General features: G+C 60.4%; 1 protein-coding gene across 5 annotated transcripts in view; it reads right to left on the bottom strand.

Moving 5' to 3' along the window:
* HIP1 (huntingtin interacting protein 1) overlaps window positions 1-26,707 on the bottom strand; it is a 48,967-nt gene that overhangs the window by 939 nt on the left and 21,321 nt on the right. For 2 of the 5 annotated variants that reach the window (XM_056348620.1, XM_056348640.1), the window contains exons 1-29: window positions 24,492-24,643; window positions 16,428-16,491; window positions 15,685-15,827; window positions 15,184-15,240; window positions 14,602-14,682; window positions 12,351-12,427; window positions 12,011-12,072; window positions 10,463-10,603; window positions 9,878-9,935; window positions 6,835-6,910; window positions 6,319-6,450; window positions 5,583-5,680; window positions 5,307-5,379; window positions 4,732-4,915; window positions 4,548-4,636; window positions 4,342-4,458; window positions 4,145-4,246; window positions 3,156-3,350; window positions 2,865-3,012; window positions 2,683-2,769; window positions 2,486-2,593; window positions 2,171-2,307; window positions 1,954-2,064; window positions 1,807-1,865; window positions 1,580-1,673; window positions 1,103-1,203; window positions 885-990; window positions 630-753; window positions 348-409 (exon numbers count right to left, since the gene is read on the bottom strand). In XM_056348620.1, coding sequence (XP_056204595.1) covers window positions 348-409; window positions 630-753; window positions 885-990; window positions 1,103-1,203; window positions 1,580-1,673; window positions 1,807-1,865; window positions 1,954-2,064; window positions 2,171-2,307; window positions 2,486-2,593; window positions 2,683-2,769; window positions 2,865-3,012; window positions 3,156-3,350; window positions 4,145-4,246; window positions 4,342-4,458; window positions 4,548-4,636; window positions 4,732-4,915; window positions 5,307-5,379; window positions 5,583-5,680; window positions 6,319-6,450; window positions 6,835-6,910; window positions 9,878-9,935; window positions 10,463-10,603; window positions 12,011-12,072; window positions 12,351-12,427; window positions 14,602-14,682; window positions 15,184-15,240; window positions 15,685-15,827; window positions 16,428-16,491; window positions 24,492-24,509 — 2,904 coding nt within the window. In that variant the 5' untranslated portion in view covers window positions 24,510-24,643. Of the gene's footprint in view, window positions 1-347; window positions 410-629; window positions 754-884; window positions 991-1,102; window positions 1,204-1,579; window positions 1,674-1,806; window positions 1,866-1,953; window positions 2,065-2,170; window positions 2,308-2,485; window positions 2,594-2,682; window positions 2,770-2,864; window positions 3,013-3,155; window positions 3,351-4,144; window positions 4,247-4,341; window positions 4,459-4,547; window positions 4,637-4,731; window positions 4,916-5,306; window positions 5,380-5,582; window positions 5,681-6,318; window positions 6,451-6,834; window positions 6,911-9,877; window positions 9,936-10,462; window positions 10,604-12,010; window positions 12,073-12,350; window positions 12,428-14,601; window positions 14,683-15,183; window positions 15,241-15,684; window positions 15,828-16,427; window positions 16,492-24,491; window positions 24,644-26,707 lie in introns of those variants that run through there. The other 3 variants (XM_056348603.1, XM_056348612.1, XM_056348629.1) reach the window with 2 other exon arrangements.

The raw sequence follows: 26,707 nt of genomic DNA on the forward strand, positions 1-26,707 counted from the left end.
GGGAACTCCCCAGGGCTGCCCCACGCCAGGCAGAGGTGGGTGCTGTGGGGCAGCAGGCAGACAGGGGCAGGGGGAGGCCCAGGGCTGCTGTGCCATGATGGGGATGGTGTCAGGGAAGGCTTGACGACTACCTGCATGTGGCTCCCGGGAAAACGGATGGCAGCCTTCCCATCTTGGCGTCTCCCCAGGAGCTGGTGCTGCCTGGGGCCAGGCAGCTGGGCAGGGTACCCCATTCCACTGCATTTGGTGCCCCCCCCACCTCTCCCCCAGCCCCAGCAGTCTCCCCCTTGTTAGCCCAAGCAAGGCACCAGTGGGCGTGTACCCCAAAACATGGGCAAACCTCCTACCTGCGAGTCCATCTCCTGACGCTTGATCTGGGTGAGTGTCATGCTGGAGAAGTCCATGCTGTCTGCGGAGGACATCACCACCAGCCCTGCTCAAGCTCTGCTCCCCAGCGCGGACACCCCGGCAGCTCCGTGCCGCTGGCAGGGTCTGCCACCATGCCGCACGCCGGCAGCAAGCGAGGGGCAGTGGCAGGCAGAGCCCACTGGGGCACAGCCACCCAAGAGGGCACGTGCAAAGAGCGGAGTTTTCGGGGCAGGTCTATCGTCCTGCGGCCCCACACTTACCTTTCTCCTCCACCTGCGACTTCCCAGCTTTGGTGGAGGCTACCACGCCGGCTGTGGCCTGGTTGACACCCCGGGAGGCTTGCTGGAGCTTACAAAGGTTGGCGCTGTCTTTGTCAGCCTTCACCTGCCGGGGCAGTGAGCACTTAGGGCTGCCGGGCAAGCAGAAGACCAGCCCCGCAGTTTGGGGTGACCACACGGTGCCCCCGGGTCACCCCAAACCATGGCTAGGGGAGCAGCGTCCTGAGGGGCTCCTACCTTGGAGGCTGCTACCAGCTGGGCAGTGCTGGCGGCGATCTCCCGGGAACAGACCATCAGCTCCTCGAACGTCCCCTTGCCTTGCACCACCAGATCGGCCGCATCGCTGCAGGAGGGCAGAGAGGGGCTGGAGCATCCTCCCACCACCTCAGTCCCCTCCCCGTGGGGACAGCAGCACCCTGCCACCCTCTCCCCGCTCTGGTGACAGTGGCACTTACACCATGACGGTGGCACCCCACCCCACCGCCTTGGAGGCGGAGATGAGACCCTCGGTCCACCGGGAATTCTTGGCGTAGAACTCCTTGGGGGACGCTGCACCCTGCCATTGGGAAAGGCATGGTCACACTTTGGGGACAGGGGGGTGGGCAGGGCTGGGGACCCCCAAACCCCTTGCTCTCAGGGAAATGGAGTACGTCAAGGTTTCATTTAGGATGTGCGTAGCAGCTGGGGAGACAGTGAGCCCAGGGGGTCATGGGGTCCCCCACATGGGAAGGGGGATCAGGGACCTCTGTGACACCCCAGGGACCATGGCCATGGTGAGACGCCGGGGCTAGGGCAGAAGCTCCTGGCAGCCAGCGTTGATGCCCCAACAGGCCAAGCTTGGAGCAGCAGGTCCCCTGCAAGTGTGCGGTGACCCACGGCTGGCCCAGCTCCTGCTGCCCCATGCTGTGCTTGCACCCCTGCCCGTGGCTCACCCGTCCGCTCTCCACGATCTCTCTCTGGAGGTCCTTGGAGGCCAGGACCAGGACATGGATGGCCTGCATGAGGCCCGTGCAGGAGCCCAGGATCCTGCGAGACAAGCCCCACTGAGCCCCACATGTGGGGCAGGGAGACCCCAGAGCTGTGGGGCAGCCACTCTGCCTGCAGCCCTGGGCCCCAGCCTGCCTGCCTGGCCCCCTCCAGTGCCCCGGCCCCTGCTCACCTCTCATTCACTTCCAGTTTGACCCCAGTGTCACCAGCTCGTGCCTTACTCAGCATCTCCTGGTGGAGGGGGGAGAGGATGTACTGAGCCAGTGGTCCCGGCAGGCACGGCACCCATGGGTGCCTTGCGACACACAGCAACCCTCACCTCAATCCGGGCAGCTGCTGTTTCAATGGCCGCTGCCGTTGCTGCCATCTCCTTGTCCACCAGGTCACCCAGCTCCTCCTGCTTCATGTCCAGCCCTCTGGGCCGCAGCTCCTGCAGAGGGGACAGGATGAAAGGGACCGTCCGGGGGTGGCATAGCCCCTCTGGCAGTGCCCGCCGTGGCCTGACCCCGTCACACCAGCCCTCCTGGGGCACCCACCTCCCCGATGGCGCTGATCTGCCTCAGGCAGGTTGTCACCAGGCTGCAGTCGGCGCCTTCCACTGTCCCTGGGTCTTGCAGGGCACTGAGGTAGCTCACAGCCTTGCTGCCGCACTGCTTGCACATCTCCAGCAGACCTGCGCAGGCAGCACAAGAGGCTGAGGGTGCTGCACGTGGGGACAGGGCCACCCAACCTCTGTCTGCCCCAGCTCCTGCCCACCCTGGCCCCTGCCTGCCCCAGCATCCTACTTGCCCCAGCATCCTGCCCGCCCAGTCCCCTGCCCGCCCTGGCCCCTGCCATCGGGCAGCACTCACGGTCGGCAGGCTCCATGGGGGCCATGTGGGAGGTAGCGCTGCCCTGCAGGAGGGTGTCACTGACAAGGTGGGCGAAGAGGGCCAGGCAGGGCAGCAGGGAGCCCACAGCTGCAGCGGGAGAGCAGAACACGCCTCAGCCTTGGCGGGTGCTGCCCCTTTCCCCCAGCCCAGCCCCCACCAGCGCTGCTGGCTCTCACCTGCGTGGTTGGAAAGGTATTTGCTGTGTGCGTCCCTCAGCCGCTCCACACACTCGGAGGCCGCTAGTGTCCTGGACAGGAGGCAATCTGCAGGCAGACAGCAGGCAGGACTCAAACGCGGGGCGTCCCTGCGTCTCTGCCGCTGGGATAATGCCAGGTTTGCCAAGCACCAGGGAACTCACCTGCTGAGCCGGTGCAGCCGATGTGAGCCGGATCCTCCAGGCGACTGAGGGCATCCTGCACCATCCGCTCCGCCTCCTGCGCAGTGCCCTGCAGCAGGGCGAACTGCTCCTCGGCCAGGCGCCGCTGCAGTGCCTGCTCCTCACCTTCCTGCCAAGCCAGCGCAGGCATCATGCCCCTCCCCCCCCATGCCAGGGATCACCCCCACTCCCCATCACCGCCTCCAGCTCCACCAGAGCCCTGCAGCTCAGTGGGGAGGGAGATGCCCAGTGCTGGTGGTGCCCCCAGGGTACCTTGTCTCTCAGCTGGGTCTGCAACGTCTCCAGCTCCATCTTGCTGCTCTCCTGCTCGCGGCTGAGCATGTCCTGCAGCTGCTTCAGCTCGGTCTGCAGGGCAGCCATCTCCTCCCCGTGCCGCTCCGCTGCCAGTCTCAGGCTGTCCCTCTCCTGCTCCAGACCAGCAATCTGGGTGCTCTGCTCCGCTCCTGCCTGGGTGGGCACAAAACAGTGGTCAGGGCTGTGCCAAGGGTGAACACTCATTTAGGATCCTGGTTTGGGCTGGGTACATCGCAGTCCATGCAAGTCAGAGCTCTGCATCACCCACCACCTGGCAGCACCCTTGCAGCACCCACAGCCTCGCATGAGGCCAGCTGAGGCTCCCTGGGGAGCCCTTTTGCTTTACCAGTGGAAAAAAAAAATCACTTCTGCTATGACTGTCAACATCCCGACAGAGGAAAAGATGAAGGGCACTGGCTCCTAGCCCTGGAGCCAGCTCTGCCTCACCCTTGTCCTGCTGCAGAGTCTCTGCCCACCCCAGGGACAGGCAGCTCCATTTTCCTGCCAGTTTCTGGCTTCTACAACAAACCTGGACACCCCTGCTGTCCTGCACAGCTTTGCGGGCACGAAATACCCTCTGGCACAGCAGCAAGCTCATGCAAAGGCTCGCAATGCAATGGCACGCTCCCTGCCTGGGTTTTACAGTGGGCAGGGCCGCCTTGCCTGACGCTGCTCTTGCAGGGATTTTGTCCAGCGATTTGTGCTGGCCATTGCTCTGCATGCTCTTGTGCCCAGGAGCGTTAAACCCCCTGATATGATCATTAAACCTGTCTAGATGTGGGGAGGAAGAAGACAGGGAGTTGGTTATCAGGCCAAGGATGGCTAATACCTCCTGACTGGGTGATACCTCGCCCAAGCACCATGACGGCAGGCAGGCCACTCCTTCGCCCAGGCTGCCTGCCCCAGGGCAGTGGTGAGGCTGGCAGGGGCCACCCACGGTCTCTCACCTGCGTGCTGGACTCCAGTGTGCTCTGGAGGATCTGCAGCTCCTGTCTGCTGGCTGCCAGCTCCCGCTTCAGCGTGTCCAGCACCTCTGCCTGCTCCTGAGACTGCAGGCAAGAAGAGAGGTTACTGGCAATGGTGTTCCATGGGGAAGCTCCCATCCCATCCCTGGCATGTGTCCCCCCACCCCATCCCTACTCACCTTCCTCTGAGCCTGCTCGCTCACCCGCTGGAAGGAATCCTCCAGCTCTTTCCTCTCCCGCTCCACATCCCCCTGGGCCTGCCTGGCCGCTGTCACCTGCTTGGTCACCTCCGCATTCTGGTGATGGCAGAGAGGGGGCTCAGTGACCCCCGCTATCAGGGGCACGGATGGGAAAGGCGATGCCGAGGGAGTTTCAGGGAGCCCACCTTCCGCAGCAGGTCAGCGTGGTTCTGCACCAGCTCACTGTACTTCTCCTTCAGCTTGCTGTAGCGCTGCTCGTTGGCCTGCGCCCGTCCTGCCATGCACGCAGGGATGCCGAGGTGAGCGCCCAGGACCCCCACCCTGGGGCTCACCCTCACCCCACGCTGGATGCCAGCTCTCCCCACTCACTTTCAATCTCTGTCAGGCTCCTTTGTGCCTTCTCAGTGTCCTCCCGCTGCTTCTTCAGCTCCTCCAGCTCTGCGCGCAGGAACTCACTCTCGTCCTGCGCCTGCTGCTTCAGGTGCTGCTGCTCAGCCAGCTCAGCCTCTAGCTCGCTGGCGCGACCGCGCAGCTGCACTGCGCCCCGTGCGCTCTGCAAGGATGGCAGGCAAGCAGGCACTGTCCAGTGCCTACCGGTACTGTCTGGTGGCCACCGAATGGCTAGCATCCCAAGAGCCGCACATGCAGCAGGGTGAAGCACTAAGGATGCTGGGCAGTGGGAGTGAGCCTCCTCCCCACCCTGCCCAGCAGGGACACAGCCCCCTGGCACACGTAGAGACCCCTGTATGGGCAGGAATGGCTGCACCAGGGATGCAGAAGCCATCAGGGACAGGGCAGGACAGAAAGGGTCATGACCTTGCCCACCTGGGGACGCAGCCACCATCCCACCAGCCCCATTCCCAGTGTGAGTGCTGGGTCTCATCCTGCTCCTGAGTGCTGCATGAGCGCTCACTGTGTGACACCACTGGATAGCTGTCACCCACCTCAGCCTTGAAGTTCTCCAGCTCCTCCCTCAGGGCTGCAATCTCCCCATAAAGCTGCTCAATTAACCGTTCCCTGGGAAGGAGAGACACCAGGTACATTGTCATTGCCACCAGCCACGCCGGTGCCATGGGGATGCATCCTGGGAGGGGAGGCATCCCCTGTGCCACCGCAGCTCCTTCGTCACACCAGCCTGGAAGGTGGCTGTGGTGCTGTGCCGGGGAGGGAGCTCCTAGTCCAAACTCATCTGCCTCCGCGGCATCACCAGGACTGCTTACTTGTCATCCTTATTCATCCCGTTCTGGCTGTTGAAGTTGAAGGGGTCACTGCTGAAAGAGCTGCCGAAGATGTCATCAAACTTATTGTCAAACAGGCTCTGCGGGGAGAGCAGCACGGACCTGGAGTGAACCCACGACCACCAAGGAGCCCTCGCCCCCCTCCACGTCCCCCGCAGCACCACCAAGCCAGCCCACGTGCTGGCAGGGCTGCTGCCTGGGCACCAGGGCTGGATCCCCGCCGCCGCTCCCAGCACGCTGAATGTGCTGGGACATGTTCAACATGGAGCATCTCTGCTCCGTCCCCTCCTAACTTCCGGGGGGGGCAAGATCCCCAAAGTCATGTTGCCACACACCCCCTCCCCTCCCCATCCGAAACACTCAAGAGCCTGAGGACAACCCTGGGTTGAGAGGGGCGTGAAGACCTAATGCAAGCACACAGAGCTGAGCTGCCATGTACGCCAAGTATCTCCAGCTGGCCATCACTGGAGGGCACCAAACCACTAAGAAAAGCCCTGTGAGATGAATTCAGCCTGGCTTCAGACCTAGCAGCACTCACAAGTGACACCCAGCACCCACCAAGCCCCCTGCAGGGATGCTCCCCTGTGCCTGAGGCCATCCCCACTGTCTCAGCCCCACCGCAGCATGGTTTTGGAGAAATAATCCGAGTCTCAGAGCTGAAGGGCACCCACCATCCCCTCTACATCCCGAGGGCACAGGCAGCACCACAGTGGCTCACCTGTGAGGCCGTGTCCATCTCCACCAGGTCTGTGATGGGCTCGCTGTCAGGTGAGGATGCCTCAGCGGGGATGACCACCACGGGGCTGATGTGCTCCGACAGCGCCGAGGCACGCAGGAAATTGGGAGGGTTCTGAGGAGGGAGGGGAGCATGGCTGGGTGCTGGGGGACCAGCACTGCCGCAGGATTTCAGGCACAGTTGGCCAAAATCCTGCCCAGATGCTGAGGTGGTCATGCCCAGACTCGTGGGAATGCAGCCAGGACCCATGGGGACTGATCCTGGCAAGAGCTGAGGGTCAGTGCGCGAGGGGATCCCAGCCAGAGGGACACCTCCATCCCGCAGGTTCCCACCCAGAGAGGGCTGCAAGGATGAGCCTCAGGCCCCACGAGCCCCACGCTGTCACTAGCCCTGGGAAGCCGGGCAAGGCAGCAGGTGACCCTTTTTGGACACCCTCCCAGTGCCACCGGCCCCATTGCTGCTCCTGGCCATGGGGGCCTGGGGGCCACAGGGTCTCACCTCTGGCAGCTGTGGGATCTGAATCAGCCGCTTGAAGTACTGCAGGTTGCTGGAGCGGTAGAAGAGGTCCTTCAGCCTGCAAGGGGCAAGGAATGGTTAGGGACCCAAGCCAGACAGCCCATAGCAAATGCAGGTAGCTCCAACCCCCTGCCTGGCTCCAGGAGGGGGCCACTGGGCTGTGCCGGAGGGGACATGGTATGTGCTGCCACCAAACCCACAGCAGCTCCTGGGAAGATCCCATCAGCAGCCTCCCTTCTCTGGCAAAACCTGACTGCTGGAGACTTTTTCCCGTAACGCCAGGACCTGATGAGCAGGGAGAAGGACCTGAAACTTGAGCAACCTGCTCTAGTGGGAGATGTCCCTGCCTATAGCAGAGGGGTTAGACTAGATGGTCTTCAAGGTCACTTTAAACCAAAGCACTTGAGTCTATGAATCCATGAGCCGCAGCAGAATGGCTGCACTGGGATGCATCGAGGCACAGCCACCTCTCTGTGCTGTCCTCACCACAGCCAGAGCTTGAAAGGGACAGCAGAGGAACACCACCACTGCTCCCACGATGACCCCAGCCATCAGCGGGTCGGGGGCTTCCTGCCTGGAGGCCACGTCTGCATCATCACCTTCAGCTCCCCACAGCAGCATCTCCCCCAGGAGCAGGGCTACCTCCCTTTGGATCTCCAGTTCTGGGGAGGAGTGGCAGTGCCTGGCTGTGCCACTCGGGGCTCCCCTCCCCCCCAGCCACCCCAGCAGGTATCTTGGTACCCACCCCAAGGTCTCTGCCCTGGGTGGTCAGAGCCCATGCACACCCCTGCTATCTGCCGACGTCCATGGCCTGTGTTTTTCCCACAGGCACTGGTTTGCAGTTTGTGACCTGAATTGAGCTGTCCCTCAGTGCCATGACATCCTCCCCCCGCGCTCTCAGTGGTCAGTTTTCATTTCGACTACCCTAAATAATCACGTACCAGAGGCCACGGCACTTCACTGCACGCTCTTTTTTGAGCTCATTTAAAATACAGCGAGAGGACTGGTTCCAGCACCATCGCTGGAGATCACCTCGACATACTCACTGGTACAAAATCCAACCATTTGTCTCCTCTCCTTTCTGCAGTTACTAATCCAGTGCCCTCACATCTCATAGCATCATGCCATGGGCAGGGCCCCCTCCTCCCAGCCCAGGCTGCTCCCAGCCCCGTCCCCTGCCAGGGATGGGGCACCCACAGCCGCTCTGGGCAGCCTGTGCCCGTGTCACCACCCCCGCGGTGCAACATTCCTTCCCTCTGTCCAGCCTAACCCCACCGTCATTCAGTTCAAAGCCGCTGCCTTGTGCTGGGGACCCCGGAGCTGGAGCAGCGCTGCGGGGGGCTGTGAGGAGAGCGGAGCAGAGGGGGAGCATCCCCTCCCTTGAGCTGCTGGTGATGCAGCCCAGCAGGTGCTTGGCTTTCTGGGCTGCAAGTGCACATTGCTGGCTGATGTCCCATTTGTCACTCAACAACTCAAGAGTATCCTCCAGTCCTTCTCCTTGGGGTGATCTCCATCCATCCCCCCATGCCCCCACCCTCCAGTCTGTGCTGATATTCGGGATTGCCCCGACCAAGGTGCAGGACCTTGCACTTGGCCTGGTTGAACTTCATGAGGTTCTCATGGACCCACTGTGCTGGCCTGTCCAGGACCCTCTTGGATGCCACCCTTTCCCCCCAGCACCTCAGCTGCACCACTCAGCTTTTCACAGGATAGTTCCATTTTCCCCCAGTATTTATTTTGGAAATAAATAATGTATTTATTTTGTAAATAAATAATGTATTTATTTTGGAAATAAATACCTTACTTCCTACCGCAAATCACCCTGCAGCAGCTCATGGCCTCTCATGTACCCAACACCCAGCTCCCCCATGTCACACGGAAGACCCTAATCCCACTCGCTGTTCCCCTGCTGTGCCAAGAGCTGGCTCAGCCCCTTGGCTGCCTCCCTCCCCTATTCCTCGAGCCCTTTTTATGAACCAGCACCGCAGCACCTCTCAGCCCTGGGGCACTGGCAATATTCCAGCAGCATCACACATCCGAGGTCTCAGGTAACTGGGTGACCATGACTTGGTTCTGCTCGTCCTACACCTTTTATCTCCTGCTTTTAAAATCTCTTTCATTGGTATCTTGATTTGGGACAGACACAGATGTTGTGAGCCCTTTAGATGTCTTTCCAACCCCAAAGCCACCTCTGCTGCACTGCACCACCCAGCCGCATTCCAGGCACCCAAGCTCTCTCCGAGGCAATTCACGGACCCCTCCTCAGCTTTGAACAACCAAAGGTTTCATCCTGTGGCTGCCCCTTCTAACAAGCTCCTTCAGCTTTGTGCAACTGGCATTTTTTTGGGAATTCAACAGAACTAGGGGGAAAATCTCTTTTCCCTCTCCCACGCCCCCAGCACCATAGGTGTGAGTCGCCCCCAGGGCTTGCGAAGACCCTCCCTCCCGCAGCAGCATCTCAAACCACCTCCACATGCTGCTTGCAGTCTCCTAGCTCACTTCTCCTACCAATGCATCCCTTTCCTGAATGAGCCATCACAAGCAGAAAATGCTGTTAAGGGTGCTGAGCACCCTGCTCACCCAACACCCAGTCTGGGGCGCCCCCAGGGTGTCCCCAGCAGCAACCCCCTGCTCAGCTTCTCAGCCCATGCCCAGGCTTTCATCTCAGCATGCCAGCTGCAAATTGCATTTAAAACTGCAATTAAAAGGTTTGAGGGTTTTAAATGGTCAGACATGCTGTCAGTGGCTGAATGCCTCGTTAGAATTAACAACGCTGTTATCTGGTAATTCAATAGCTGTGGATTAGCCAAGCGGAGCCGCTGTCCTGGAAGAAAAGGAAAGTTGAAGCAGGCTGGATTTCAGAGACCCAGGCAAGACTGACTCATACATGTCTGCCATCTCCATCACACAGCTGCTGAGCCCTGGCATGGGGGCTCCAGCACCCCTCTGCACCCCCTCTGCCCTGGGTGCACGCCCAGAGCATCCCCAGCAGCGGGGAGTCAGCGCCCCAGGTCTGGGCACTCACTTTCTGAACTGCTCCAGGAAGCGATCCCGGTGGCCCTGCAGTGTATCCGCTGGCAGACCTGGAAGAAGCAGCAAGCAGAAACATCACCAGGCACCTCTGTGCTGGGAAGGAACACAGATCAGGGGACAACCCACTGGGGGACAGCCACGTGGGGATGGGTCTTTCCCAGAGATGGCCACCCTCCTCCCCAGGGTCTGAATGTGCTGGGCTCAGTGTCTCGCTGCAGAAGTGGATGGCGTCCCCCCCCAGATGCTCCCAGGACAGGGAAAAGCAGCAAGCTGGCGTTCAGGCAGTCACCACAGCAACTGGAGGTCCTGGGGGACATGGGTTCTGCAGCCAGTGCCTCCCCAAAGCCAGGAGAGCTCCTGGGGGGCACTGTCCCTGTGGCTGAGGGGTGTTCAGCGGGGCAGGCTCCCCCAGCACTTGCACCTCCTCATTCCTTGCCATGGCAACTCCCTTCGCCCCCCCAAAAAGGCTGGGAAGGAGACAAAGGGGGTGAACATCCCATCCTGACCCGGATGGTGACCCCCAGTGCCCCCCTCCATGTCCTCCCCCACCCGAGGCAGTGGCGCTGGGGACACTCACAGGAGTGGAGCTTGAAAAGCAGCTTGACGGTATAGTCGTAGAGGTGGCTGCAGTCCAGGATCACCTGGATGAGCGGGGCCAGGCGGCACTGACCCGCGGCCGTCACCGACACTGAGCGCGACATGTCCAGGGAACTGAACACTGCGGGGAAGGAACATGGGATCAGGCCACGGCGGCACCGACAGCACCGCCGGGTGCCACACTGTCGGCTGTGTCCACAAACATCACCTGGAGCCAGACCTTTGCCCAGAGCAAGTTACCTGCTGGCCCTTGGGGACCCAGCCCGCTGCCCCGCAGCCATTTACATCAGTGGGCAGGGAAATTCCCACCTGGGACCCCCATGCAGGCCTGGGAACACTTTAACTGGGCACCATGGGCTGGAGGTGCCCAGCACCCCATGCCCCAGCTGGGTCCGCAGGCATTGCTCCCGGCCCCCCGAGAACACACGGCCCCTGTGCTCTGCCCATTGCTGCTGTCCCACTGGCATCCAGGCGCGCCAGGCGTGCTGGTGGGGGACACTCCCAGAGCAGCCAGGAGCAGCAGGCAGCACCTCACACCCACAACCCTCCATCCACATCACGTCGAATTGCATCTCGTGCCAGGATGTGCCCCATGACACAAGGGCACGAAGGTATTTCTGCCAGAGCTGGGGCCAGCCAGGGGCATGGGATGCCAGGCTGCTGGAGATATGTCCAGCGACTGTCCTTGTGGGTCTCCCACAAGTCGTGGGACACCTGCCCACAGAGTGTGCTCGGGCAGCTGGCAGACTAGTAGGGTGGTAGGAGAAGATGGCAGCTTCAACTCCCTCTGTCCAGCAACTCCCCTCCAACAGGCAGAGCAGTGAGAGCCCCCGCGAGCAGTCTGAGGATGGGGCTGCACCACACGGATGAGCTCCCCGGCACGGGCACCATCCTGCTGTGCCAGGGCGTGGGCACAAGATGAAGGTGCTGCTCCAGTTCTGCTGAAACAGAGCCCTGCCCTGCCAGCACCCACAGCCTGATGCCTGCAGCAGATCAAGGCTTGTTCCAGAGTTGCTTCAATTTACTCTAAACCTGACCCTGCTCGAGTGTGCAGAGGTGTGTGACAGCCCTGAGGGCTGAGACTGGTTTGTTTTTACCCCTCTGCTTGCTTGTGCAGGAGGAGGGCAGGGTGCCCCCCCAGCTCCAGCACTGCCGCAAACACCTGCAGCAGCTTGCGTTCATTGTTAATAAAAACCGAAACCTGTTGCAAGCCCACAAGTAAGACAAGAAGAGATTCAGCCTGGGGAGGCTGCTGGAGCGGGAGAGCCCAAAGCCTGGGTGGTGGAAGCCATGCAGGTGGCAGGGAGTGGGGTGAGGTGATGTGACCAGCCTCAAGGCACTGTCAGAGGGATGCCACAAGGCAGTATGGCACGCCAGGACTTCAGCTAATAACAGCTCAGGTGAAGTGCCCAGAAAAGAGAGAAGCTGTGATGCCCTTAGACAGCATCCTTCCCAGCCTTCCCCCAGTGCAGCTCAGCCCCCATCGACCCCCCACCCAAACCTCCGGCAAGGCAGCATGGGGGCTTACCTGTCTGGAAGAGGTTCAGCTCACACTCCAGGTAGTCAAACATCTCCACTGTCAGCTGAAAACTAAGAAAAAGGGATGAGGATGGTTGGGGAGCATCCTCGGAGCCACCCCTGGGCCTCAACCTGTGCCAGACACCAGAGGGATGAGCGGGTGCTCCAGTGTGGATGCACCAGCCCTGCCCAGGGGCTCTGCCTGCTCCCAGCACCCATGGCAGGGCTGGGGGGAATGTGCAAGGTCCCGTTCCCAGCTTGGTCATGCTGCCGGTGCAGCTGGGCAGTGCTGTACCACCCTGCCTGCATCCACACCCCTCCCCTGCCTCCCACCCCTGCCCTGTGCTCACAAATTATTGACGTCATTCTCCCCTGCTTCGTCAAGCTGCCGGTCGGACATCTGGAGATTGCCGGGGAAGCGGGGATTCTGCGTGGGGAAACAGGAGTCAGGAAAGGGTTTCGGACTATCTCCTGCTCTGGCCACAGCTCTGGGAGCACCAGGGCTGCTGATCTTGGTGCAAGAGACCAGCGTGGCTCTTTGGAAGCACCGAGGGAGTGATGTGGGGCAAAAAGAGGCTAACACGAGGTCTGCTGAGCCCTGGCTGACTGCAGCATCCCCAGTGCATAGTGCCCATATTCTCCCCAGCAAGAAAAGCCACTCCTCCTGGGGCTTAGAAAACTGCTGAGCAGGGAGGAGATGGGGCTGCCAGCTTGTGCACAGCATCGACGAGAGCTGGAGGGGAAGGAGCCAATATTTGCTCCAAGGGGCAAAGCCTCCTCACGCTGCCCAGGCATTTCAGGGAAGGTCACGTCACAGCTCCAAACCAAATTGGGGTGATGGGTACAGCCTGGCTTCACAAAACACCTCTTTCCAGCAGGGCTCGAAAAGTAAGGAAACATCGCAGGTGTCCGGCCACAGCCAGTAACCGTGAGGATGAGGGTGCTCAAAGCCATGCAGGGATGCGCTCAGGTACAAGCCCACCACAACCTTCCATCCTGCTCTTGGCAGCACACTGTTATTTTCACACCACAAGTATATTCTATTCTATTCTATAAGAAAGCCTCTACCTAAATAGGAAGTTTCATCGACGTGTGTGGCTTCCTGAGGCGGGACAGGGCATGCCACGTTACTTAGTGTAAATGTGCTCCCCACTGCCCCGGCAGCCAGCACGGCATGTATGGAGCAGGTCTGGAGCCAGCACCCCTTCCCCAAGGGCCAGCCCAAGGAAGGGACCTGCACAGCAGTGCTGCTCCGGAGGCTGGAAACAAGCTCCTGATGATGAGGAAAAAATCCATGTGTGATGGATACCTGGATTTCCCCAGGATGCTCCTGTGCCCAGGAGCACACATGGCCCAAGAGCCCAAAGGGGAGAGAGAAAATGTGAATTTTGGTGACTGGCACCGATTCTTTCAGGCTGGGGACAGCAGTGGGTGGGACAGGATGGGAGACCGGCCGGACCGAGCCCACGGCATGCTGTGTGTAGCGACATTTATCAAACGGGACAGATGAAGGAACGCAGAAGTCCCGGGAGCACCGAGGCTGCTGGGGACCAAGGGGTTTGCTCTGTGCTACCTCGTCCTGCGCGCCTGATAAATCTAACATGAGATTTATGGTCTGCAATGAACTGGGTGTTCATAAAGAAACTCAAATCTGTGACTCTGTTTAAAGTTCTGCTGAGAACTGAAGTTGTGCATGCTTCAGCAGCGCTCAGATCATCGTTGCTGCACGGCCGTTCTTAAATATTCAGGCTGACTTGTCACTTCCACTGCACTTTTCCTGGCCATATGAAAGCCTCATTTCAGAAAGCTCTAAAGCCTTACATCCAAACTTCGGTCCCAAGCAAAGGCAGGTTTCTATACACATCCATTTCCTTTGCTGACCACAGCAAATAACCCTCCATGCTCGCATGCTGCTCAGAGCAGGTGCTGCTGCTCAGCCTCCTTCGTGCACCAACAGGAACACGTCCCCAGCCCAAATTCCCGGCATCCCTCCCCATGTCCATGGTGATGCAGAAAAGCCAGGCTGCACTATAAGGGTTTTCCAGATTTACACCTCAGTGCTGGCCCTTGCCCTGCCTATGCTGTCTCCTGCCTGTCCCTGCCACCAGGGCTTGCTCTAGCTCTTGTGGATCTTGCCAGGGCAGTGCTGGGGATGGGCAGCAGCTGCTCTGACGGTGTGGCACAGCATGGCATGGCCCCCATAAGCCCTCCCTACTCCAGAACCCCACACGTCTCTTCCACCTCCTTCCACATCTAGGATACCTGGGAGAGAACATGCACCCCAAAAACTGGGGGTCTCTTACTGTTTCTCATAGCACCCCAACTCCTAGCCCAGCCCCGGTGCCTTCAAGGAGCCCTGGTCCACCATGAAACCTGCCACCCCCAAAGCACTGGTCCTCAGGCCAACTTTGATCCGGGCCAAGGATGGACACCGGCAGCCTGGGGCACGTTTCATGGAGGCAGCAGAACGGCCAGGACAGAGGAGAGGACAGCACTGGGATGGCTCTGCCAGTCCCTGTCCTGCCCTGAGTGTCGCCACTGCTTTTGCCCCAGCACGTCAGCGCCCAGCCCTCGCTGCAGTCTTGGGGAGAGGATGCTCACCTTGGTGTGGAACTCCATCTTGGTTCTCAGCAGTTTGAGGTAGATGCTGCAGAGCTGTCCATAGCCCTCGCTCAGGTGGCCCTGGGGACACCAAAAAGCTGTTAAGATCCAGGGCAGGCTGTGAACAAGCCTTCTCCCCTTACAGCATGAGTGACCCCTCCCTTACCTCCCCCCAAAAAACACAGCCAAACCCTCCCTAGTGGCACACAGGCTGCAGGCTGGCTTGCAGCAGATATGTTGAAGGGATTTGGTCAGGACCTTCTCATCATCTCTGCAGATTTCAGCGCTGCTTTTGACTGTCAGAGCGGTGTTTTACTGGGTTTTGCCATAAAATTGGGAGGCGGCATTTGATCCTGGTGGAAGGGGACAGCGAACATGACTGGCAAACCCAGTCCAGGGAGATCACAGCAGCCACCGGTCAGCCACGGCTGAGCATCTGCTCAGCCCTCGGAGCCTGGCTGCCCCTGGGAGAGACCACCCCCCAAGTCAACGCCACCCCCCCAGTCTGGCCACCGTGCTGGGTACTGCTGAGGGACCCCTGGGGTGTCCCCACTGTGGCAGCTGGTGGGGTTGGCTGCTTACCCACATCCTGCTCATGTCGCTCAGCTCGTTCTTGTATCTCACAGAGTCTTTCAGGACCTGGAGGAATGACAGTGATAATAAGCAGGCAGTGTGGGCAGCAGGCAAAGGTGTGCCATACTTCAAACCGGCAACTGGGGTAAGGAATGGGAGGCCCTGATGCCTTTCTGACTGCAGCCTGCCAGTGGTGTCACTACGCCAGCCCCAGGGTGCCTCAGTTTCCCCATATACATGGGACAGCAGGATCCTTGGTGGTGGCTCCTGCGTCGATGCCCATGCCCCACGCCGAGTGGTTTCCTCCGGCACCCATGCTGCAGTCTGCACTGGGATTTGCAGTGCAGAGGGGCTGTGGCAAGGCAGGGAGGGGTCCCTGCATCCACCCCCACCCAGGACTGACCCCCAGAAGGACACCAACACACCAGCATCTCCCACCATCCCACACAGTCCCGCTGGGAAAAGGATTTGGCCACAGGGCAGCTGCCGAGCAGGGCCTGTGACACTCACGTTCGAGTGGCCGTCCCGGAGGAGTTTGTGGAAGACGTGGCAGAACTTCCAGCAGAGCACGGCATTGCCGGACAGCGGCAGCCGGTTCACCACTGACCAGAAGGTCTGTGCTCCCTTCTCGTGGTGCGTGCCCAGTATGCATGGTGGCGGCTGGTCAAGGAAACGCTCCTCTCCCCTTCAGTGATGGAAAGCGGCCACCCCGAAGCCAGCTGGTACCCACAGAGCTGAGGGGGGCCAGGCCACCACGGGGAGCTGCCAAGTTCAGGCACACGCTGTCCCCTCTCCTCCAACCCTACACCACCTCTCTGGGAGCACCGTGGCACACTCGGGGCTTTGCTGTGCCTCTGCCAAGCCTTCCCAGCTGCCCTGCCGGGATGCTGGGATCTGCTTTTAGTGGCAGCATGCCCACAAGCACCTTTGGGGATTAAGCATCCTCACCCCAAGCAGACAAACTGCCGTGGGCATCTGCCTCTCCCGCCCTCCCAAGCAGTGGCAGCACTGGTGGCACAAGGCTGGACACCCACCAACAAGCAAAGGAGCAGGGACCCCATACCATGCCAGAAAAAAGACCACCATCATCAAGAGCCCCCAGGGTCCCACCCAGCCACTCTCAGCACCGCGCCTGTGGCCCCAGCTACACCAGCACCCCTCCCTGCACACCACCTTGCCGCTGCCCCTTTTCCAGGTGGCCCCAGCCCCGCTCCCATGCTCGCGTGTCCCACAGCCCGCTTCGGGAAGGATATTTCTGGCATGTTTCTCCTTGACAGCCACTTCCTGGGCATTAATAGCCTTATTGATGCTGACAGTCTGCAAAAGAGAAGTGGTGGAGGGGGAGTGAGATGGGAAGGAATTGAAGGGCCCCCCCCAGGCCTCCCTCACCCGCTGAGACCACCCCCCCCAGCTCTGCCGGCACCTGCCAGTGGCTGGGTCTCATCCAGGTCCCCAGCCCCTACTCGTGCCAGCTGGATGCTGCCCGTTGCCGTTGCCGGATGCCTTTCTGGGATGCAGTTGGCATCCACCAGGTTCAGCTGCTGCCAGGACTCATTTACTCAGGCTAACAACGACGCAATTAAAAGCGGTGACCACAAAGAACCCTCTCCTGCCCTTGGGGTGGTGGGACAGGCAGAAGGAAGGCAAATCCCTCCCCTGCCCTTGGATCATGGGCAGGAGCCAGTGCCTCCTACTCCGCTTGCAGTGTAAGGGGCATTTTAGGGGCACGGGGATCTGGCGGCGGGGCAGCAAGACCACCACAGGCTGCGGAGCAGAGCAGGGCTGGGGCTGCCTGTGCTCTCTGGCGGCAAAGGATGTGGCCCCAGCTGCGGCATCAGAGGGGCAGGAGATGGACCCGCTGCCCGCAGCACAGGCAGCTGCCCTGGCTGGCACCCGCTGCCACCTCCCCACCCCACCGCCGACGGGCACATCCAGACACGGCACAACCGGTCCCCACTGCCTGGAGACCCCTGGCGTGCTGATCCTGCCGGCAGCCAGCCCACCCCTCCTGTGGGGCAGGCAGCGGGGGCAGGCAGCCTCTCCCAGCACAGCCCTCCGCCGCTCTCCGCAGGAAAGGCAGATGTCAGGCACCTCGGGAAGCCCGCACCGAGGAGCCTGGGCAGAGCCACACTCCTTGTAGCCTCTGGAGAGGCAGAAGCAGCCACTGGAAGCCTTGGCCAGGCTGGATTTCTAACACTACTCCACGCTGCCCCGTGCGGAGCCGTGCCAGCAGCGGGCACGCTGCAGCTGATCCTGTGTGGGAGCGCGGTGATGCTGGCACGGGCTGCCCTCTCCTCAGGTTCCCATGTGCTCGTAGCAGCACCAAGCACTCGCTGGGCACCTGCTCCGTGAATCCAGCTACTGAGGGATGAAACCGTTTGGCTCAGCACTGCCAGAAGTAGCTAATTGCTGATATAAACCAATTAAAGCAGTGGGATTATCTCAGTGCTGTCTTCACTGCAATCCTTCTTGCATCCCTGCTGGCTGGTCCTCTCCGAGGCAGCCCCGCTACAGCTTCATCACAACCGACCCCAACGACTCAGCGCCGAGCAGGGCTGGAGGGGCACACAGGCACTCCACGTCCAGCTGGGCATAGCCCAACCCCCCAGCGATGAGCCTGACCCACTCCCCAGAAAGTCTCTCTGCCACCAAAGCATCGGCCAGCTGGAGCAGGGACAATGCGTGGAAGGCTGAGGCAGCTTCTGGTCTCACCTACAGCTGCCAGCAGTACCCCCACCCCAAGGCTGAGTACCTCCTTAGCTGAAACTGCTGGGTCCTGATGCCCCAGTATGAACCAGTTCTGCTGTGGGAGTGCTGCTGCTCGCCCCAGCTATGATGGGCTGGTCCCTGCAGGTCTGTGGCATTTGCAGCCCCATCCCTACGGTGCTGGCTCTGCCAGGGACCACAGCAGGTCTCCAGCTGTTCACCGCACTCAGCACCAGGTCCCTGCTGACTGGGGACCACCGAGGTCACAAAGGTGACCAGTAAGGACCATGCAGGTGACCACAGAGGTCACCAGCAAGAAGCAAGAGGCTCATTTTGGGGTGGCAGGGGACCCAGATTGCCAGCTGCAAGACACAAGCATCCCGGTCCAGCAGTAGGCTGGACACAGCTTAGAACCTGCATCTTAGCTTGGTTTTAAGGAGAGCTGAGACATGTATTGTGGTGGAGAAACCTGACCCCACCAGACATCTCTTCCTGAGGGGTCTGATGGAAGCGAGCAGGCTCCCTACAGAGGAAGGCCAAGGGTGGGAGCCACCTCTGCAGCTCTGCCTGTCCTTGGGGCCACAGACCCTTGTCATTTATGAAAACCATAAAATTAAATTCAGCAATAATAAAATCCCAACAAAATCCTCAGGAAGTTACTGCTCTGGCAGCAGCGGCAGCCTGGAGCACGATGCCCACATCCCAATAGCCACTGGTGACACATGCCATAGATCCAGCTCCAGGTGCAACTTGTCCCTGTCCAAAATCCCAGTCCACAGCCAGGAAGGCACAGGCAGGCAGGACTGCCACCATGGGCCCTGGTGTGGCGGGGAGCCCCAGCACTGCTGTTTAAATGCATGTCCCACCTGGGGGGGGACTGGGACCACACGTAACAAGCTGAATGCACAGGCAGAGCTGGCGAGTGGAAGCCCGTGGCCAGGGGCAGGATGCGGGTGCTGCTCCCCGAAGCCAGCAGCTTTGCTGTGGCACGTGCCCACTCCCACCAGCACCACGCCACTGGGAGAGATGGAAACAGAGCTCCCAGTTTAACTGCTCTTTCCTGCTGGCTTTTCCTGGTAAATCAAGGACATGTTTTTTCCAACCAGAGGCCCCCAGCAACCCCCCCAGAGTGGGGAGACATGGTGGGAGGGTGATGGGGGGCTGGCAGGCCCTGGCTCCAGGCGGTGGCCTCCAAGACCCTCCATCCCAAAGTCCCCTGCTCAGTTTGAAGCACACATGATGTCCATGTGGATGGCAGAAAGGTTTCTGAAGAAAAGACAGATCTTGTGTTTCCATCCCTGCAGGTGCTGTGGGCACCCCACTTCCCCACTGCATCCTCTGGGAGGGCAGGGCAGGGCAGGGATCCCATCCCAGCAGCCACCCGGAGCAGGCACCGGCACTTGGGAGATGCCTGAGATGCTGCCCCACCGGCCAGCAGCTCTGGCAGCGCCCGCATGGCAAAGCAGAGGAGCGCAGGGCAGTGGCGAGGGACCAAGGCTGCAAGTGTCACCTCCAAGGGACAAGCTGGGTCAGGGAGGGCGACAGTAGAATACACTCCTGTCCACCGGTTCTGGCTGCAACGCTGGGTGAAGGAGGAGGGAAATTTGGGGCTGCCTTGAAAGAAAGATCAGACCTCTTTGCCATGGAGGGGCACCTTCCAAGACACAGGTGCTGCTTCCCAACACCATCCAGCACCTACAGCTGATGCTAATTCCATTTTAATTTAATTACGAGCTTCTACACTACAAGGGCTGTTTCTGCCCTGTCAGGCCACAAGTGTCCTTAGCAGCGCTGCTGGCCCAGCTCCAGCTTCTTGCTGATGGAGGGATGTCGGCCCCTGGTCCTCATACCCATGCGGGTGCCCAAAGGGCTCCTCTCCCACTGCTGTCCCCCGCCCCCAGCACTGGGAGCAGGGCAGGGGGCCACAGTGGGTCTGGGGCAGCCGGGCCCCTCCTCCAGCCCCACACCCTTCCCCGCCACCGGGAAAGGAAACCCCAGCGCTTCCTCTTGTGCAACGGGGCAGGGAAGCGAGAGCAGAGGCGGCGGGGCCCCATTTGCACGAGAGCTGCAAGGGGGTGGCACTGCTACGCTGCCCCCCGGCAGGGCCACGGGGCTGAGGTGTGGGGCAGACCTCAGTGGGGCAGCGCCCGGGGCAGGGCTGGGCTGAGGGGGCTCTGCCGAGGCTGGGCGAGCAATGCCGTTACTGCTGCAAGCACCGTTCGCATTTCCAGCATCTCTTGAGCACGCTAAGGAAAACCCACCACCACGAGCACAGAAGGGCTCAAGGCCATTTTGGGGTGCAGCAGAGTCAGGTAATACAGACCAGGGACTATCCTGCCCCAGAGCAGTGGGACCTGCTGAGCACCTTTTCCTCTCTTCGCAGCACCCAGGGGTGCCCCAGAAACCCACGCAAGGTCTTTTGTCCACAGCTAGATACACCTCGGACAGGGGAATTTAGCACCATTCCTATGGGTCTTGAGGAATCCCACTGACAATGAGCATTGCCAGCCCTCGGGGTGAGCTGGACCACATCCCTTGGGACACCCCCCACCCCCACCCACCCCCCACCCCCCGTGACCCCTGACTCAGCCCAGCTCCTCTCACAGGAGATGCCACACCACAGCAGAGCCACTGACAGCTCTGCACTGGGGTGACCACCCCGGCTCCAGGCAGGGACAGAAGAGCCCCAAGCTTTGTAGAGTGACCCAGGACAGAGTGACAGAGGCTTTCTGAGCACTGAGATCACTTTGCTCTTTCACATGCACATATACATCCCCTCATCCCCCTGCCAGAACTCCCCAAATTCCGCTTTCACCCCCCCGAACTGCAAATCTCCCGTTCAAGGCGAAGAGCTGAGCTCTGCTCAGGAGCTGCACGGCGCCTTCCCGCTTCTCCTTTCATTTCCAAAAGGAAATGAGTGTTGATTAAAGAATCCAGAGCTATTGCAAATTATTTGGAGAAACTGAGTAAGTCGCAGTGCAAATCCTCTTAGTAATGCTCCCTCATTTCTCCTTAATTCCTTTCTATAAATGGAGAGCTGGGACAGAGCATACCTCCAGAAAACTCGCAACCAAGCCCTGCAGACACAGGGGCTCCAGGGGAAGCGAGTGAACAGGGAGACCTGACTACAAGCCTGCAAAAAAAAAAAAAAATATCCATGAACTTAATTAAAATGCAAATCCCAGCGTAGCAAAGTTTTGCTCCAGCCCTGGAGCATGTGCAGGACACAGGGGCGTGGACGAGCTTTTTGGAGGGCGCATGTCTCTTTAAACATCACTCACCAACAGCAGCTAAAAACAAATCACAGCCTAGCCGGGGCTCAGGAAAGGTTCTTCTTCTCCGGCAAAGTCTCGAAGCAAAGCCAGCTGGACACTGGGACTGGCAAGAGCTCCTGGGTTGAGCCAGGGCAGCCGTGGTCCCCGCTCTGCTGGGCTGCCGTGGCCCATGGCTGCAGAGCCAGGAGCAGGGAACAAGGCTGGCAGGAGCAGGGCACAAGGCTGGCTTCGCGCCCGCCGCAGCCGGAGGAAGGAAGGCAGAAGGGCAGTGCTGGCAGGGCTGGCCGCCGCGCGGGCCAGGTGCTGGGCGTCTCGTGCACGCACAGATCTGTTTCTATGTGCAGGATAAGAGGATGCTCAGCACAAACCAGTCTTCCTGCTCAGTCCAAAATAAATGCTGCCTTTGAGTAGGGAGTGAGACATTAAAAATACCTCCCCACCATTTAATCCGGGCTATTTGGCTGCCTCTGCTGCTGGATCCATGAGTTTTGAAAGAAATCACTCGTCTCCCAGCTGGCTGCACACTGGAGCCGCTCCAGGGATGAAGTGCCTTGACCAGGGCTGTGTGAGCATCTCCCTGAAGGTGCTGTCGCTCTTCTCACCTCCTGCTCCCAGCAGATGACAAATAATCCCCAAAATAACCCAAGTCTCAGATTTCCCTTTACTTGGGCCATAAAAACAACTACATTTTCCCCAAAGCAATGTTGGCCTCCAGCATCAAAAACCCTAAAACCTCGCTGCATCCACTGAGGTTTGCTCCCAGTGACAGTGGCTCTCATGTCGATGCCACCAGTTAGGATGCCAGGAGGAGGAGGACCAAGGTGCAGCAGAGACAGCCCTGAATCCCAAGGGACACCAGCATGGGGGCCCTCAGGGAGGTGTCTGGGGACACCTTGCTCCACACCCCTGCCCTGCTGCCCCGCTGCCATGCCACGGCACATGGGACACCCCAAACCAGTCACTGATAAGACAGCCACGGGCTCCAGGAGCCACACTGAAAGCCAACGGCGTTGCCATGAGGCTCTTCTTGGCAGAGACCTGCCCTGGCATCACCACCTCCAGGTCCACTCTCCTGAGGCTGGGAGGATGATGACTTCAGGTCAATGTTACACTTTGTCTACCCACTATCAGCACTCTCTGGCACACGGTGAAGCCTGCTGAGAGTGTTACAGAGGAGCTTTCCAGCACAGGCAGTGCTTCTGGGGCAGAAACCACCTGGGCCAGGCCAGGGAAGGGCGATGTGATGATGTTCAGAGGTCTCCACACCACAAGGAGACACAAGAGGATGGTAGCTGCTCTCTGACTCCCACCAAGGCCTTTGCCTTGTGAGTTGCAGTACCATTACCATGGTAGAAAAACGAAAATAAGTTGGAGGATACGCATTTTGAGTGTCTCTGAACAGACCACCCCGCTAGCTTGCAGCTCCTCCTGAGGGCAGCAGGGTGGGCTGGGATCCACAGGATGATGTGCCCACAAGCTTCACGTGCAAGGACTTAACCCACCGCTCCTCCTGGCCTCTCCAGAGCCTCCAGCGAAAATAAGGAGCTCAAACAATAAGCTCATCACAAGAGCTAGAGCAGGAATCTGACCACTCCTCTACCTTGGAGGCAAGCAAAGGCAAAGAACAAAGACAACCACACAACTGACTTACAGTGGGTCCCAAGGACTCAAGTGAACCATCCAGTGCCAGGATGGGAGAACCGGGCTGGTCACCAGTGCCTGGAAGGGTTTGGTTCCAACGATGCCAGAGATGAGAGCTTGCTATGCTGAACACATCACTGCCCACTGTTGGGGGACCGGCACCCAAAGAGCTGAGCCACTGGACTTCTCCAGTGCCATAAGCAATTTATGCAGATTAATTACTGGACATGTCTTTTTTAAAACCAGTTTAAGCAACATGGACTTTTCCGATATGCAGATAAACCTTTGGAGGGTCAGGAGGGAAAAGGACTGCAAGAAAAGTGGTTTTGGTGAGAACAGCTGGTAAAAAGTGAGGCTACTGAAAAACCCAAACCTCACCAATGACCATCGGGGAAGCTGACGCTGTAAAATGCAGACCCCTTTGAAGCCTCCAGCTAAAATAACAGCCAAAAGAGAAGACAACTGAAGCTGCAGAAGAGCTTGGGGAGTGCTTTGGTCACAGCCAGCACCAGGAAGGGCCAGCATGGGCCTTAGCTCCTGCTGCCAGGCACTTCAGACCCACTGCAACCAGAGACCCCACAGCACAACCAGAGACCCCATCATGGGCAGCTGGGTCCAAGGAGAGGCAGAAAAAGAGGAGGCCACCCAGGACCCCTACACTCCTCCGCATGAAAAACACTCGTTACTCTTCTTGCTTTAATTATTGATATGGGCACTCCATCACTCCTGCCCCGCTGCCCAGCTGGCTCGGCCACAGCCAGAGCCTTTCCCGCAAGCTGCCCTGTTAGCCAGGATTTTAATTTTAAGTGGGGATTTTATGCGAAGATAATCTCTTCCAGCAGTGGCGATTTCTATCTGGAGCGGGAGGATGGCTGTGTTTCCCAGGGTCGGTGGTTCAGGAAGGTTCTAACCGCCTTCAAATATTCCTAAAATGTTCCTGATGGTCCTGACCAGAGACTTCTGCTTCCCAGCAAATACAAGTATTTGGGCATTTTTCGAAACAGAAGGAAATACAGGAGCGAGGCCAGAGGACGCAGATGTCAGAGGCGCACCTCCGGGTGTGTGTTCGGGGGAACAGCATCCCGCGACCGACCTACCGGGGAAGTTTATCCCGCAGGAGCACCCGGGCGCATCTCACCCTCAGGATGCTCCGGAATCAAGCGGTGCCGCGATGCCGCGGAGCCCGGCAGTGCCCAGGCGGCTTCGGTAGGAACCCGGTAGGCACCGTTCCGTGCGACGCCGCCCGCGAGCGGCAGCGTCCCTCGCCCGTTATCCCGCCGGGACGCCCGGGCCCCGCAGCGGAGCCGGCGGCAGCCAGGCCAGGCGGGCTGCCCGCCGCACCGGGGAGCTCCCCCAGCACCGACCAGCTCGCCCCCCGCCCCGGATGGGCCGTGACCGCCGCGCGGGGCCGGGGCACGCGGGGACACGGGGGCGCGCGGCACCGCCCAGCCCCGCGGGGCGCAGCGAGTCCAACGGGCGGGTGGGCGCCGCCCCCGGCCCGGGCTGCGGCAGCGCGCGGGGGCACCGGCCGCGCGCGGGGGAGACCCCCCGGTAAGCGCGAGAGGGGCCGCACGGCTCCGGCTGCCCCCGCTGCCCCCCGGCTCCGCGCCCGCGCTGCCGAACTCCCCGGGAAGGGGCCCCGCCGGGCGCAGGCCCCCGCCACCCCGCGGGGGTCCCCGGGGGCCGCGCACTTACCACCTTGCCCAGCTCCATGGCGGCGGGCCCGGGCGCGATGCGGGCTCAGCGCGGCGCGGCGCCCATGGCGGCGGCACCGGGGCGGCGGCGCTGGAAGGTTCTGCCGGGCGGCGGCGGCGCGGAGGGAGGGAGGGGAGGGGGCGCGCTCCCGCGCACGGGCGCGCTCCCGCCGGGGGCGGCACAGCCGCGCTGGGCAGGGGGAGGGGGCGGCCTCCGCGCTCGGCCGGAACAACAAAGGAGCCGCGCGGAGGGGGAGGGGGTCGAGGAGGGGGAGGGGGTCGAGGAGGGGGGGCCGGGCCGGGCCACCGGGCACCCGGCACTCGCCACCGGGAGCGCCCCGCCGCGGCACGCGCCCGCAGCCCGTGCGTGGTGCAGGGGCAGCGGCACAGCGCAGGGGGTGCCCGGGGGCGGGGGGGGCGCTACGCACCCCCATGCTGCAGCCTGCCCGACCCCTGCTCCTGCCTGCCCCATCCCCTGACCCCCTGCCCTGTCTGCCCCACATCTGTGTCCAAGGGGGACGCTGCCCCCGAGGGTCTGCCCGGTGCCCTGCCCAGGGTTTCCCTTGCACAGGAGCCCACTGAGCTGTCGCAGTCTCCGCTCCCAACAACAAAACCAATTGACCCGGGGCGGCACGGCCAGCCCGCCGTGCCCCCTCCCCAGGCAGCGCTGCCCCCCTGCCACCGTGCAGCCCAACGCCCAGCAGCAGCATCTGGTTTCTTCCCGGCTCCCACCGGTGCTCAAGAAGCAGTTTAGCATCCTCCGACTGGAGGCACGAAAGAACCCCAAACCGTTCTTCTGTCGTCCCTAAAAGCCACCCCATCGCGGGGAGGAGGCGAAGCATTGCAGCTGCCCCTCGGCCCAAGGTGGAGGAGAAGAAATAAATGCTCCTGTGGCGCTGGCCCTGGCCGAACGCTAATCCTCCGGGATTACTGCAGTCTGGCCACGGCTCAGCCACTTACTCTGGGGTGGTGCCTTGGCCGATTTTAATAAAATAATGGGATCCCACACTCCTGCAGGGACCCGCAGAGTGCCACCAACCTGGTGCCCTGCCAGCACCCAGCTCTGCACCCACCCTCCCCCCCAATTAATCCTAGCCGGGGGCGGGGGGGGGGGGGAGCAGGGGGCAGCTTTTAGGGCCAAGACCCAGGTCGTGGTTTCCTCAAGTGGCTGTTAAAGCCTCTGCTGTGATTCCTGGGATGGGCAGGTGGATGCACTGCTCGGCAGCACTACAGGTACATGGCTTGTCTTTTGTTTGCTGGACAGATGCATTTGCTAGATCAGCTGGTTTTGAGCAGCAGCCAAAATTCCTCCAGGAGCAGAGTCTGGTCCCTGCTCTGAGCCTGGGAGCGAGCATGAGGCAGTGCTCCTGGGCTGGGTACCTGCCACTGTTGTGGCTGCCTGCCCCATCACGGATCCTGCCCCTGTCACGGACACCTGCCCCATCACAGGCCTGCCTCTATCACGGGTATCTGCTGCCTGCCCCATCACACTAGGTATGACAGTGCTTGACAGCCTCTATCACGATAGGTGTGACAGCATGTGTGCATGGCAGGAACGGTTTCTGCTGTGCTGGCCACAGGAGGCACAGCACCAACCCCAGCATCCCTGCGACAGGGTGCCCAGGCCCTGAAAGCAGAGGGGACAAACTCAGAACTGAGCGCCGTGGCTGGGAAGTAGCATTGGCATTTGTGCCCTCCCCACAGTGAAGCCCCGCAGCAAGCGATTCCCAGCTGTGGTCTGGCATGGGAAATGGGAGCCTGGGTCCTTGTTGTGCAGCCCATCCCCCTAGCTTGGTGTTGCCCCTGGTTTAATGGGATCCTGGAATTAATTAATTCACCCTTGGCTGGGTTTAGCATTGCTCTGAACCCAACGCCATGACAGCTGCTGCCTTGCTGTCCCAGAATGTCCTGCAAATGCGGTCCACACTTCCCAGAGCACCTCAGCACCTAGAAGTCACAACCTCCAGAGGCCACAGCCCTGCAATTAGCACTTGGTCATCAGGTTTTAATGCTTCATTTGAATGAAGAGACCTTAAGGTAGGTATGCAAAGAGCACACGCTGCAAAGCATAGCCAAAACCAAAAAGCATCCTCTGGAGCAAAACCCAATCCCCACCATCACCTGCATAGGATGGATGTGACCTTTCCTACGATGCCACCTGCATGAGAAATAGAGAGCTTGTAAAATAACATGCAGGATCCATTCTTTAGCCATATT

The sequence above is a fragment of the Falco biarmicus genome, chromosome 1 (genome assembly GCF_023638135.1).
Source record: "Falco biarmicus isolate bFalBia1 chromosome 1, bFalBia1.pri, whole genome shotgun sequence".
NCBI classification, from domain to species: Eukaryota; Metazoa; Chordata; class Aves; order Falconiformes; family Falconidae; genus Falco; species Falco biarmicus.